The following is a 14,553-nucleotide window of genomic DNA, read 5'->3' on the forward strand; positions in this document are numbered from 1 at the left end:
GGATTATTGTGTGCTGGTAATGCATAATAGAAAGGTCAAACTTATAAGAAATTGTTCATTTTGAGCACTCTGTGGGCAGTTGCACATTGTAGGCTCATAAACCGATAGAAATCCAATCAGCACAATTTTCCTTGGTGCTTTGCCCAGAGAATTTAAATGGCAACCAGTGAAGTAAAGGAGTTTTTGCCTTATAGTCGATTCCTTTTAAAGTTTCAGTTATATTTTCGGAGTGATAAATATTTTACTAAATGGGCTTTAAGCTTTGAAGGAAAACTGCATATTCCTGCCTAACCATTTGGTTCATGTTTTATTCATCTTGTATGATTAAACGCTTGAATGTGGAACTTCTTTTCAGATTCACAGGAAAACAAAACATATTTTATCCAGAATTCTTTTGTAGAGTTTTCTGTTGTCCTTTCAGGCTGAGTTGCATCAAAAGAAAGAGACTCCCCCAGAGGATTCTGACCTTGACCGCAAACGCAGAGAGACAGAGGCTTTGTTGCAGAGCATTGGTATAGCCCCAGAGCCAGCACTAGGTAAGAAGTATGCTGTCATACTCTGTGACCTTGTTAAGGCTGACAATTTTGCATATATTCCAGATTCTTCCTCCTCCCTCGTAACTTTAAAAATGAGGAACCCTGGGAGTAAGTTTAAAGAAATAATGCATAAGTAAGGACAACATACCTGTTCAGGGGCATCTTGTTATTGGTTGATGACCTAGTTTGTGTTACTTTCAGGAGTTTGACATTGTACTTTACAAGCTTCTTTGAAAATTTATAAACCAAGTTCATTTTGAATTTTAAAAATCTCTTCAAAATCAAGACTATATTTTCTTATTCTGGTCCAGGAGTAACATTTTTGACCCTGTAGTTGAAACGTTTCCTTCATGTAAGCACCTTGCCTAATCGTTGAAACTGTTTCTGCTAGGCAAACAGATGATCAATATTTTTAATGCATTTATTATACGGATTGCCAATTGCCCCTTTGGGTCCTTGACAGCTTCATTAATCTTATTTCCGCTTAGCCTGCAATGTCCCTACAATGTTCATTAGTGTTTAATTATCCTAACACCCGTAAAGAAATTTGTCATTTCTAACATATTTGTGGGTGGATGGGTATATATTAGAATGTTAAAATATTTTCAAGAGTTCAACAGGAAAGTAATGCTAGTGATTATGATTCTCTTTGGGGAAAATAGTGATGCCGACAGAAAATTTGTGGATTAGCTAGCAATGTTTGGAAAACAAATTAATAAATTAAAATTGGAAGGTGAGACAACACCAAAGAAATTAGATGAATTTTTTTTAAAAAAGCACATGAATTGTAAACGGACAAGCCTTAAACCTGCTAAGCAATGGAAGAGCTAATAAACTAGATAAAATAAAATATAGTCAGTAGTAATTTTGTTTCTTTGTGCCTACAGTGCCTTTTAGTGTGATCATTTACCTTGATAACATTTTTCTGCACTTGCTCCATATTTCTTGATTTCCATTAATTTTTAAACGTCAATTGCTATCTGCCTTGAGCATTCTGGGACCCTTGACCTTGGTGAAGAACTATAAGAAGTCCCAGCCTGCTGAGTAAAAAATGTTCTCATCTTAGTCTTGATGGCCGACCTTTGGTTTTGAGGCTGTGACCCTGACTTGGTTCTGGACCTGTGAGGTAGAAGAAACATTACCTTTGTATCTAGCATGTCAAGCAGACTCGTGAGAATTTTGTATGTCTTAGTGAAATCACCGATCATTTTTATAAACTCTGGCCTAAAGATTAAAACTGCTCCTTCCCAAGTCCTTTTTCCATATGCTAGTTTTTTGAAAAAAAATCTGGTAAACCTTTATTGCAATCTCTATTGCAATTATATTCTTCCTTGAGTAGGAGATGTAATGTTGTACACAGTATCCCAATTACCCTATGTAACTACTCAAATAATGCTAATAAGGGCCTAAAAATTGTTTGTCTTATTTACTTGCCATACCTGTACTTTCTTGTACAAAGATTATTAATCCTTCCTGAGTATCATTATCTTTTAACCTTTCTTTAAATGGTTTTCTACCAAAGGAAATTTGCCTCTTTCTTTAATATATAGTACCAGCCATGTCTTTGTCCATGATATTTGTGTGCTGCTTAAGTTTTCTATTCTTGGAAGACTAAGGACCTTTCTGTTTGATGTTAAATGATGATTTTTAACAGCACTCTCTCATGCACCCCAAATCTCTTCTCTGGTACTTGCCCCTATCCTTCAAATTGATCCACCCCATTTCTCTCAAATTTCTTAACTGTTGGCAATAGCAACTTTCATCTCCAGTTTCTTTCCCATTCTTTCTTCTATTGCAGCTTCCTGAATTCAAAGATTCTAAAGTTCAAAGTAAATTTGTTATCAAATTACATCTATGTCACCATGCACTACTCTGAGATTAGTAAATCAATGAAAAACTGCACACAACGGTAACGGGCAAATAACCAATGTGTAATTAAGCTGGCCGGTGGTGCAGTGGCATCTGCACTGGACTTCAAGATGAGTGTTCCCGGGTTGGAATCCGGCTAGCTACTTGCATACTTTCTATTTGTGCTGGGTTGAGCTTCGAGCTCGCCACTCAGCCTTTTCTTTAAAAAAAAAAGCACCACACTGACAAAAATGCAAAAGAAACAACAAGATTGCTAAACAATGCGCCACAAGCCATGGAAAGGAACAACAACAGCAACCAATATGGAAGCGACGAAAAATTGTGCAAATACAAACGAAGAGAAAATAAATAAATAATAGATATCGAGAAGCTGAGTTTGTAGAATCCTTGAAGGTGAGTCCATAGGTTGTGGAATCAGTTCAATGTTTGGGTGAGTGAGGTTATTCACTCTGGTTCAACAGTCTGATGGATGAGGGATAATAAGTGTTCCTGAACTGTTCATGTACATCTAACTCTGGGCTCCTTGCAGATTTCCTCCATTTGGGTTACTGTCACTGCCACAACACTGGAACAGCTCTGACTAAAGTCATTCATGACCTCCCCTGCGATTATGGAGGTAATCTGCTCCTCCTCTTCAGTTTGGCTGCGGCCTTTGGCATGGATGACCATTATTACCCTCCCCGTCTGGGCAGAATCACCATTGCTTGATTCTATTTCTATCTAGCTAGTCACTGACTGTTTCCTCTATCACTAATGTAACATCTCATGCTTCCCCAAAGGTCTATTCTGGTAATTACTATTTCTTTTACCTCCCTAAGAAAGTTGCAGGCATATCCTCATATTGGGTTAGTTGTTAATGCAAAAGATGCATTTCACTATATGTTTTGATGTACATGTGATTGATAAATTATTCTAATCTAATCCTAAAAACCTATCTCCAAGTTTGTGGTTATTTGCCCCAAAATATGTTTATATGGGTTAATGTCAGCATTTTCAATTAACACAGCTTTGATGTCGTTGTCTATGCCAGTTAAATGGGGGTCACATTAACTTTGACTAGATTGTTCACTGAATTTGTTAACACTTGTGTTAAATAGGTGAGTAGATAGTTGAAGAAGTCATGATATTAATTGTATTTAAACCTTGTTTTTATTTAAATCATCTGCTTTCTGCAATATGAGCTTTACAATGTATGTTTAAATGTTTTGTTGCCTTTTGTTGAGCAGTTTCTTCAAAATATTTTTGATTTCATTCTGGTGTTTGTGTTAGCAGTGGTTCTTTGCAAATACCCAAGAATAAATGTGCATGTAATTACGTGTGTGCGTGCGCGCGTCTTCGTCTTCGTCTTCTTCGTCTTCAATCTACATGTAGATTGGGTGAACCAAATTGGTAAAGGTGCTGAGGAAGAGGATTTCTTGGAATATATGCGGGATGGTTTTTTGAACCAACATGTCGAGGAACCAACTAGAGAGCAGGCTATTCTGGACTGGATATTGAGCAATGAGGAAGGGTTAATTAGCGATCTTGTTGTGAGAGGCCCCTTGGGTAAGAGTGACCATAATATGGTGGAATTCTTCATTAAGATGAAGAGTGACATAGTTAATTCAGAAACAAAGGTTCTGAACTTAAAGAGGGGTAACTTTGAAGGTATGAGACGTGAATTAGCTAAGATAGACTGGCAAATGACACTTAAAGGATTGACGGTGGATATGCAATGGCAAGCATTTAAAGGTTGCATGGATGAACTACAACAATTGTTCATCCCAGTTTGGCAAAAGAATAAATTAAGGAAGGTAGTGCACCCGTGGCTGACAAGAGAAATTAGGGATAGTATCAATTCCAAAGAAGAAGCATACAAATTAGCCAGAGAAAGTGGCTCACCTGAGGACTGGGAGAAATTCAGAGTTCAGCAGAGGAGGACAAAGGGCTTAATTAGGAAGGGGGTAAAAGATTATGAGAAAACACTGGCAGGGAACATAAAAACGGACTGTAAAAGCTTTTATAGATATGTAAAAAGGAAAAGACTGGTAAAGACAAATGTAGGTCCCCTGCAGACAGAAACAGGTGAATTGATTATGGGGAGCAAGGACATGGCAGACCAATTGAATAATTAATTTGGTTCTGTCTTCACTAAGGAGGACATAAATAATCTTCCAGAAATAGTAGGGGACAGAGGGTCCAGTGAGATGGAGGAACTGAGCGAAATACATGTTAGTAGGGAAGTGGTGTTAGGTAAATTGAAGGGATTGAAGGCAGATAAATCCCCAGGGCTAGATGGTCTGCATCCTAGAGTGCTTAAGGAAGTAGCCCAAGAAATAGTGGATGCATTAGTGATAATTTTTCAAAACTCGTTAGATTCTAGACTAGTTCCTGAGGATTGGAGGGTGGCTAATGTAACTCCACTTTTTAAAAAAGGAGGGAGAGAGAAACCGGAGAATTATAGACCGGTTAGCCTAACGTCGGTGGTGGGGAAACTGCTGGAGTCAGTTATCAAGGATGTGATAACAGCACATTTGGAAAGCGGTGAAATGATCGGACAAAGTCAGCATGGATTTGTGTAAGGAAAATCATGTCTGACGAATCTCATAGAATTTTTTGAGGATGTAACTAGTAGAGTGGATAGGGGAGAACCAGTGGATGTAGTATATTTGGATTTTGAAAAGGCTTTTGACAAGGTCCCACACAGGAGATTAGTGTGCAAACTGAAAGCACACGGTATTGGGGGTAAGGTATTGGTGTGGGTGGAGAATTGGTTAGCAGACAGGAAGCAAAGAGTGGGAATAATCGGGACCTTTTCAGAATGGCAGGCGGTGACTAGTGGGGTACCGCAAGGCTCAGTGCTGGGACCCCAGTTGTTTACAATATATATTAATGACTTGGATGAGGGAATTGAATGCAGCATCTCCAAGTTTGCGGATGACACGAAGCTGGGTGGCAGTGTTAGCTGTGAGGAGGATGCTAAGAGGATGCAGGGTGACTTGGATAGGTTGGGTGAGTGGGCAAATTCATGGCAGATGCAATTTAATGTGGATAAATGTGAAGTTATCCACTTTGGTGGCAAAAATAGGAAAACAGATTATTATCTGAATGGGGGCCGATTAGGAAAAGGGGAGGTGCAACAAGACCTGGGTGTCATTATACACCAGTCATTGAAAGTGGGCATGCAGGTACAGCAGGCGGTGAAAAAGGCGAATGGTATGCTGGCATTTATAGCAAGAGGATTCAAGTACAGGAGCAGGGAGGTACTACTGCAGTTGTACAAGGCCTTGGTAAGACCACACCTGGAGTATTGTGTGCAGTTTTGGTCCCCTAATCTGAGGAAAGACATCCTTGCCATAGAGGGAGTACAAAGAAGGTTCACCAGATTGATTCCTGGGATGGCAGGACTTTCATATGAAGAAAGACTGGATGAACTGGGCTTGTACTCGTTGGAATTTAGAAGATTGAGGGGGGATCTGATTGAAACGTATAAGATCCTAAAGGGATTGGACAGGCTAGATGCAGGAAGATTGTTCCTGATGTTGGGGAAGTCCAGAACAAGGGGTCACAGTTTGAGGATAAAGGGGAAGCCTTTTAGGACCGAGATTAGGAAAAACTTCTTCACACAGAGAGTGGTGAATCTGTGGAATTCTCTGCCACGGGAAACAGTTGAGGCCAGTTCATTGGCTATATTTAAGAGGGAGTTAGATATGGCCCTTGTGGCTAAAGGGATCGGGGGTATGGAGGGAAGGCTGGTGCAGGGTTCTGAGTTGGATGATCAGCCATGATCATAATAAATGGCGGTGCAGACTCGAAGGGCCGAATGGCCTACTCCTGCACCTATTTATGTTTCTATATATATATGTGTATATATGTGTATATATATATATATATTATGAGTGTTTTGAGGGTTTCAGCTGTAATTTGAACTATTGAATAACTTGTATCCAAAATCTTTTTAAAAGCCTATAAAATCATTTGTTGAAAATTTTCTTTCCCTTTTTTGTAACTATTAGAATGGGAAGTTTTCATGTTATAGCTCCAACAGCTGCATCAGATGTCATCTGTTTCTCTGTATAAGGCAAGAGAATTTTAACCTAATTTGATGATTTGGGTTGGTCATTTGTAATACAATATTTGTAATATTGTAATGCCTTTCCTTTGTTTCTGGCAGCTTGATTTGGCTTCTTGCCTGTGTGATGATAGTAGTCTCTGAATTCATTGCAAGAATTGGAAATGTTTAGACTATTTGCACATTCAGATTGTTTCCTGGCTATTTTATGGTGAAGGTTGAAACCCTACTGCATTTTAATGCGATTGTGCGCATTCCAAACTCATTTTAAATGATTATTTTTGCAGAGATAAAAATTCAGTGTTCGTTTGACTTTCTTCCCTCTTTTCTTTCCTCTTTTTTTCTTTCTTCTTATTCTTTTTTCTTCTTATTCTTTTGAATTTTGCCATTGCAATTCTATTTTCTTCCATATTCCATGTTAATTTAATATTTTGGGTTTGCTTTGTTTTCTTGTCTGACACTGCTCACCATCAGTGCAACCTTTGCAGCTAGTAACATGGGATGCCTGTTATTTTCATTATTTAGTTCCAACCCCCATGTCTCCCTCCTCGAAATCAGTGAGCACACCCAGTGAAGCTGGAAGCCAAGATTCTGCAGATGGTGGACATGTTGGAAGGTAATTAGCTTTTATTGTCAGTTGTTGTTAATTTTTATCAGGGGTATCTTTTGCACTGTGGCTTTGAAAAGAGCATTCACTTACCTCTATTTCATGCTGAAGTCCATCCCTTACTAAATTTATTTAAACACTCCCAATATTTTAAACCTTAATGTTGTACTAAAATTCAATGTGACTACCTGGAATATATCCCTCTACCCTGAGAATGGGTCTCCATCCCAAAAAAATCTGAAGCCCTTAAATACTATTTTCCGTTACTTGGATTATGGTCTTATCCTATTGATCTTGTATGTATTTGAAGAAAGCTCTTAACTCCGAGTCATTGGAGTCATCGGGACGCCGCCATGACAGCATTTTTTTTTTAAGCAGGCTTTCTTATTTTTACGAGGCTGAGTTGCTAGCTGGATGCTCAACCCAGCACGGATGTCCGGCGCTGATGTCACTACGCCACCAGCCGGCTTTGTACATATTAGCACATGATATATCAATTTACCAAGAGAATGTTGTCTTGTTTTTGTTTGATACCCTGCTCTTTAAATTCTACTGTAGATCTTGAAGCTCTGATAAGACTTTCGATCCATAGCCTTTATGCTGAGACAAGAAACTAGTATTAGACGGAACTAATCTTGCTAAAGTGGACACATGCAGGCAACTGCATTAATTTTTTAAAAATGGCACCAAAAGAGTGATATATTCCCCAGGGCACAATATTTTTTTTGTACCAGGTTTTTAAAAGAAATTAGTAAGAAATCAAATAACATCGTTATAAATAAAGAACCATACTTTGTGTTCATAGGAATCGTGATATAAGCAGAGTGCCATGCTGTCACATTTTCTGTGTGGGACATTTAGACCATGTGACACAGGCCACTTCCATATTCAATGTGTGACCCTTCATGCTGTTTTTTTTTGGAGGGAATCACTAATATACATCTTACCTATGTAACTTTTCATTGAGTGTAGTAATGATACAGATAATGTTGTTTCGTCAATTTCATTTTTACGTATTTTGACAGGAATACCTTGGGTATTTAGTCATAGCAGAATATTTAATTTGCAAAATGTTTGGCTGTGAACTGGCACATTAATGAATTTTCAGAGTCAATTGGGTGATATGATGAGAGGGGTTTGTGGAGTTGGGTGGTGAAGGAAAATAGCAATATATAAATTATGGTATGGGATTTTATTCCCTGTGATTAGGAAATCTGAAACCTAGCTTAACCAGGCTTCGCTTTTACCCAGTTAATCATTTAAAAAATGTTTTTATTTATTAAGTTATCAATTGATTGTGATACAGTGTAGAATGGATTTTTTTTTAGCTCTTCGAACCATCGTGCCCCAGCAACTAACCTTTTTAACCCTAGATTAATCGGGGACAATTTACAGTGACCAATTAACCTACTAACTGGTACGTCTTTGGACTGTGGGAGGAAATTGGAGCACCCAGAGGAAACCTACGCAATCATGGGAAGAACAGGCAGACTCATTGTAAACAAGGGTGGGAATTGAACCTGGGTTACTGATACCCTAAAGCATTGTGCTAACCACTACACTACTGTGCCACCTCAAATAGTTAATTGCCTTGTTGATTAAAGTAATAGGCTGGAATTTCAGTTCTGATCTGGGATGTTTTGTATTCTAATTCATTAGATTTTTTTTTAGATTGGCATAAGGAAATGCAATACTTAAGTTTCTACTTTTTAGGCAAAATATCTTGTACTGGATATCTGGAGAAAGGTGTAGCAAGCTAGGAAAATAACTTTCAATTAATCAGGCATTTTTTTGTTTAGATCGCTATGGTTTTCCTTTCTACTGTCCCTGAAGCTGGATTTTTACTTGTACGTGGGTTGCAAGGACATTTTGACAACTTGACCTGAAGCAATGGAGTTGTGTCACTTGTGTTTGCATGTTGGAATTGCCTCTAAATTTGGATTGGTGTTTTTTTTGGGAAGGGGGCTCCAAGACGAGCAGTGACCAACTTTTCTTGTTTAAATTTGATTATCTGTTTTTATTTTTGGTTTTTTTTTAACAAAGGCAGCCTGCTTGTTCTTGTTTTTGATTCCTAACTTTTGCAATTCCTGGAAATGACCACTGAGTTTATTTAACTTTCATGTATAATTGTAATCTAGTCATTAAGAAGATTACATATTGTTTGCTGTTGTCTTAAAAAAGAATGCTTATGTAAATAATATAGAATACTAAGCATTAGTGTAATTGTTGACTGCATAATGATATGGACAGTTGTAGGAAGCATTGAGTCCATGCGAGCTTGTACTTACAGATTAGAGACCTGTGAGATTGTGACTTGGGATGATGGAGGGGTGCAAGTTGCATTTGTGGAGTTGGTGCAGAATTGTCAACCCAAGCCATGTCTATACTCTGATTACAGTACCAGGAGTAGTCATTAATTATTGAAACAGGGAACCTGAAGATTGCAGTGTTCATATTGGAACCAAAATACTAAAAAGGCTTAAATGATAGTGGAAAAATGTAAGATTTCAAGATGATTAAAAGTTTTTTAGCTTTTTAGAATGTACTAGTGGTTGGGAGATCTAGAGAAAAACAACTGTTAAAGGAAATTAAAACACAGTTGTAGAATTTTATTCCTGGCTCAACAGCAAGTTCACAGCCTTGAATTTTAATTAGATAGGAATGCAAGTTCAGTAAAGATAAGCCTGCTTGAGCGATCAGTAAAGTTATTTCAATATCATGATTTTAGTAGCATTAGTGCTTAATTTGCTTTATGCAGGCATTATTTTACAAATTGTATTTTAATAATTAGAATTGATAGCTCATTATTTGGCCTGTAGAGGAAAAAATGTAAAATGCTGAATCATTATGACAGCACCCCAGATTAAACTACAAGAGGTTTCTAATTTGCTTATCGCCACAATGGGTCAATGGCAGATGCAATCTCAATGGCTTTCCACGTGGCTTTAGACCACCTGGACAACACAAACACCTATGTCAGGATGCTGTTCATTGATGATAGCTCAGCACTTAATACCATCATTCCCACAATCCTGATTGAGAAGTTGCAGAACCTGGGCCTCTGTACCTCCCTCTGCAATTGGATCCCCGACTTCCTAACGGGAAGACCACAATCTGTGCGGATTAGTGATAACGTATCCTCCTTGCTGACAATCAACACTGGCGCACCTCGGGAGTGTGCTTAGCCCACTGCTCTACTCTATATACTTTATACTTTATTGTTGCCAAACAATTGATACTAAAATGTACAATCATCACAGTGATATTTGATTCTGCACTTCCCACTCCCTGGATTACAAATCGGTAGTATATATACACATAACTGTGTGGCTAGGCATAGCTCAAATGCCATCTATAAATTTGCTGATGATACAGCTATTGTTGGTAGAATCTCAGGTGGTGATGAGAGGGCGTACAGGAGTGAGATATGCCAACTAGTTGGTGCCGCAGCAACAACCTGGCACTCAGTGTCAGTAAGACTCAACGTCAGTAAGACGAAAGAGCTGATTGTGGACTTCAGGAAGGAGTACATACCAATCCTCGTAGAGGGATCAGAAGTGGAGAGAATGAGCAGCTTCAAGTTCCTGGGTGTTAGGATCTGAGGGTCTAATCTGGTCCCAACATATTGATGTAGTTATAAAGAAAGCAAGACAGTGGTTATACTTTATTAGTAATAGAGTTTGAAGAAATTTGGCATGTCAATAAATACACTCAGAACTTCTATACTTGTACCGTAGGGAGCATTCTAACAGGCTGCATCATTGTCTGGTATGGAGGGGCTACTGCACAGGACCAAAAGAAACTGCAGAAGGTTGTAAATCTAGTCAGTTCCATCTTGGGTACTAGCCTACAAAGTACCCAGGACATCCTTAGGGGGCGGTGTCTCAGAAAGGCAGCGTCCATTATTAGGAACCTCCAGCACCCAGGGCGTGCCCTTTTCTCACTGTTACCATCAGGTAGGAGGTACAGAAGCCTGAAGGCGCACATTCAGTGATTCAGGAACGGCTTCTTCCCCTCTGCCATCCGATTCCTAAATGGACATTGAATCTTTGGACACTACCTCACCTTTTAAAAATATGCAGTATTTCTGTTTTTGCACGTATATTAAATCTATTCAATATACATAATTGATTTACTTATTTTTATTTTTTTTCTCTGCTAGATTATGTATTGCATTGAACAACTGCTAAATTAATAAATTTCACGTCATATGCTGGTGATAATAATTCTGATTCTGAGTTTCTGAACTGTCTTGACAGGAAGGATGTGGAGATGTTGTTTCCTTGGTGGGAGAATCTAGAACTAGTGATCTCTGTTCAAGTTAATAAAAGCGTCACCAGTTGGAGACACAAGTGATTTCATTCCTCCCTCTGGGTCTATCAGTTTGAGGAAGAAAGTCTATGAATATTTTTAAGGCTGAGGCTCTCTATTATCCAGGAGTGAAAAGGTACTAGTGGTTGGAAAGAACACAGAATTAAGATTATAATTGGATCTGCCACAGAAGTACAAAAGCAACAGGCTTGGATAGGATCATATTGTGAATTGCAAGAAAAATGGAAAATGATGTATCCAAGCCAGTGATCTTGAAAAAAGGGGGAACTAGTCATTAATCTTCAGAACATAGCACTGAATGAAACTTAAAAAAATGAAATGGCCTGGAGCTCCCCAACTACAAATCCCCCTCCAAATACACAGTATTATCATTGAAATCTGTTGACTTTCTTCTATCACTGCAAGGATTAAATTATTATCCAATTGCACAGTGAACTACAGCCTCTCCTCTTGGATAATTAAGGAAGATAAAAAAAATTCTTGCATCGTCCATGACAAGCTTATCCCAAAAAAATGAAAATGAAAACAAAATGTATAATGGAGATTGTCTACTGAAAGCAAGCAGATGCTGCACACAAAGGGAAAAAAATCAGATGCTATAAAATTCCATTTGGTGCTACATAACTTGCTAAATCAAATCACATCAATACAAGTAGGTGAGCATCCTTTAAAAGCAAGCTATAAGTATGCAGCATTTTTGAAATTATTCCCCAATTCATTTTAAGGTTGAAACAGCTCTAAATTTATCTGGGTTAAAAATTGTAAATACAATGTAACAAATGTGTTTCAGAATTCCCATTCCGACATGTCTATCCCCGGCCTCCTCTACTGTAAAGATGAAGCCACACTCAGGTTGGAGGAACAACACCTTATATTCCGTCTGGGTAGCCTCCAACCTGATGGCATGAACATCGACTTCTCTAACTTCCGCTAAGGCCCCACCTCCCCCTCGTACCCCATCTGTTACTCATTTTTATGCACACATTCTTTCTTTCACTCTCCTTTTTCTCCCTCTGTCCCTCTGAATATACCTCTTGCCCATCCTCTGGGTCACCCCCCCCTTGTCTTTCTTCCCGGACCTCCTGTCCCTTGATCCTCTCGTATCCCTTTTGCCAATCACCTGTCCAGCTCTGGGCTCCATCCCTCCCCCTCCTGTCTTCTCCTATCATTTTGGATCTCCCCCTCCCCCTCCAACTTTCAAATCTCTTACTCACTCTTCCTTCAGTTAGTCCTGACGAAGGGTCTCGGCGTGAAACGTCGACTGCTCCTCTTCCTAGAGATGCTGCCTGGCCTGCTGCGTTCACCAGCAGCTTTGATGTGTGTTGCTTGAATTTCCAGCATCTGCAGAATTCCTGTTGTTTGTGTTTCAGAATTGTTTAGCTAAGTATTTCTTCACATAGCAAAGAAAGCCAGTCTGTTAACTACAGAAGAGTCAAGAACATGTAGTATCATGATACATTTCAGTATACTAGACTACTATATTTCACCATACCGAACTTCTGAATCTTACAACGTTATTTGCATTCCTCTTCAGAATCAGGTATCACCGGCATGTGACGTGAAATGTGTTAACTTAGCAGCAGCAGTTCAATGCAATACATAATAGAGCAGAGAAAAATATAATGATAAACCAGTAAATCAATTATGTATATGGAATAGATTTTTAAAACTGTGCAAAAATGAAATACTGTATTTTTTTTTAAGTGAGGTAGTGTCCAAAGCTTCAATGTCCATTTAGGAATCGGATGGCAAAAGGGAAGAAGCTGTTCCTGAATCGCTGAGTGTGTGCCTCAGGCTTCTGTACTTCCTATCTGATGGTAACAGTATAGAAAAGGGCATGCCCTAGGTGCTGGAGGTCCTTAATAATGGACGCTTCCTTTCTGAGACACTGCTCCCTAAAGATGTCCTGGGTACTTTGTAGGCTAGTGCCCAAAATGGAGCTGACTAGATTTACAACCTTATGCAGTTTCTTTCAGTCCTGTGCAGTAGCCCCCCCATACCAGACAGAGATGCAGCCTGTCAGAATGCTCTCCACGGTACAAGTATGGAAGTTTTTGAGTGTATTTGTTGATATGACAAATTTCTTCAAACTCCCAATAAAGTATAGCCACTATCTTGCCTTCTTTATTACTACATTGATATGTTGGGACCAGGTTAGATCCTCAGAGATCTCGACACCCAGGAACTTGAAGCTGCTCACTCTCTCCACTTCTGATTCCTCTGAGGATTGGTATGTGTTCCTTCGTCTTACCCTTCCTGAAGTCCACAATCAGCTCATTCGTCTTACTGACATTGGGTACCAGGTTGTTGCTGCAGCACCACTACACTGGTTGGCATATCTCACTCCTGTATGCCCTCGTCACCACCTGAGATTCTACCAACAGCGGTTGTATTGTCAGCAAATGTATAGATGGTATTTGAGCTATGCCTAGCCACACAGTCATGTGTATATAGAGAGCAGAGCAGTGGGCTAAGCACACACCCCTGAGGTGTGCCAGTGTTGATCGTCAGCAAGGAGCATATGTTATCACCGACCCACAGAAACTGTGGTCTTCCGGTTAGGAAGATGAGATCCAATTACAGAGGAAGATACAGAAGTCCAGGTTCTGCAACTTCTCAATCACTTGTACCAATCACGCTCTTACCAACTCAAATAAATACAACCTTTCCTCATAAGATGGTTTGCCCATTCTTGGAACCATTCTTGTAAAACTTCTAAACTGCTCCCAATACATTAATATTAATTACTTCAAAAGGAGACTAATATTTAACATAGTAGTCTACATGTATTTTTACCAATGCTTTAGTTATATAGGCCTAGCCTTCCTATTTTTATATTCAATTTGAATGCAACGTACACCATTCTGTCAACTTCAGCGCGTGCGTGTGTGTCATCTAGACCCTTCTATATCTGAGTTCTGCAATCTGATGGAGGTAGCATTTGTGCCTCACAAAACACATCTGATGAATTGTACATGGTTGGCAAATTTATAAAAAAAGTCATATTTCCTTAAATCATTATATTAAAGTAGGAAAACCTCATTCTGAATCAGCGCAATGAGTTATCTTTACCAAATAGCGTGGGGTAGCACCAAACAGAGAGAACTCTTACATTAATTAGAAAGTCTCAAATTGATTACCAGTGGAGAAGGTGACAT

General features: G+C 39.0%; 1 protein-coding gene across 2 annotated transcripts in view; it reads left to right on the top strand.

The window, feature by feature from the left end:
* LOC134343572 (cytoplasmic dynein 1 intermediate chain 1) overlaps nucleotides 1-14,553 on the top strand; it is a 211,863-nt gene that overhangs the window by 33,924 nt on the left and 163,386 nt on the right. The window contains exons 3-5 of one of the 2 annotated variants that reach the window (XM_063042317.1): nucleotides 422-536; nucleotides 2,935-3,021; nucleotides 6,982-7,072. In XM_063042317.1, coding sequence (XP_062898387.1) covers nucleotides 422-536; nucleotides 2,935-3,021; nucleotides 6,982-7,072 — 293 coding nt within the window. The remainder of the gene's footprint in view (nucleotides 1-421; nucleotides 537-2,934; nucleotides 3,022-6,981; nucleotides 7,073-14,553) is intronic. The other variant, XM_063042318.1, reaches the window with a different exon arrangement.

The sequence above is a fragment of the Mobula hypostoma genome, chromosome 3 (genome assembly GCF_963921235.1).
Source record: "Mobula hypostoma chromosome 3, sMobHyp1.1, whole genome shotgun sequence".
In the NCBI taxonomy this organism is placed as follows: Eukaryota; Metazoa; Chordata; class Chondrichthyes; order Myliobatiformes; family Myliobatidae; genus Mobula; species Mobula hypostoma.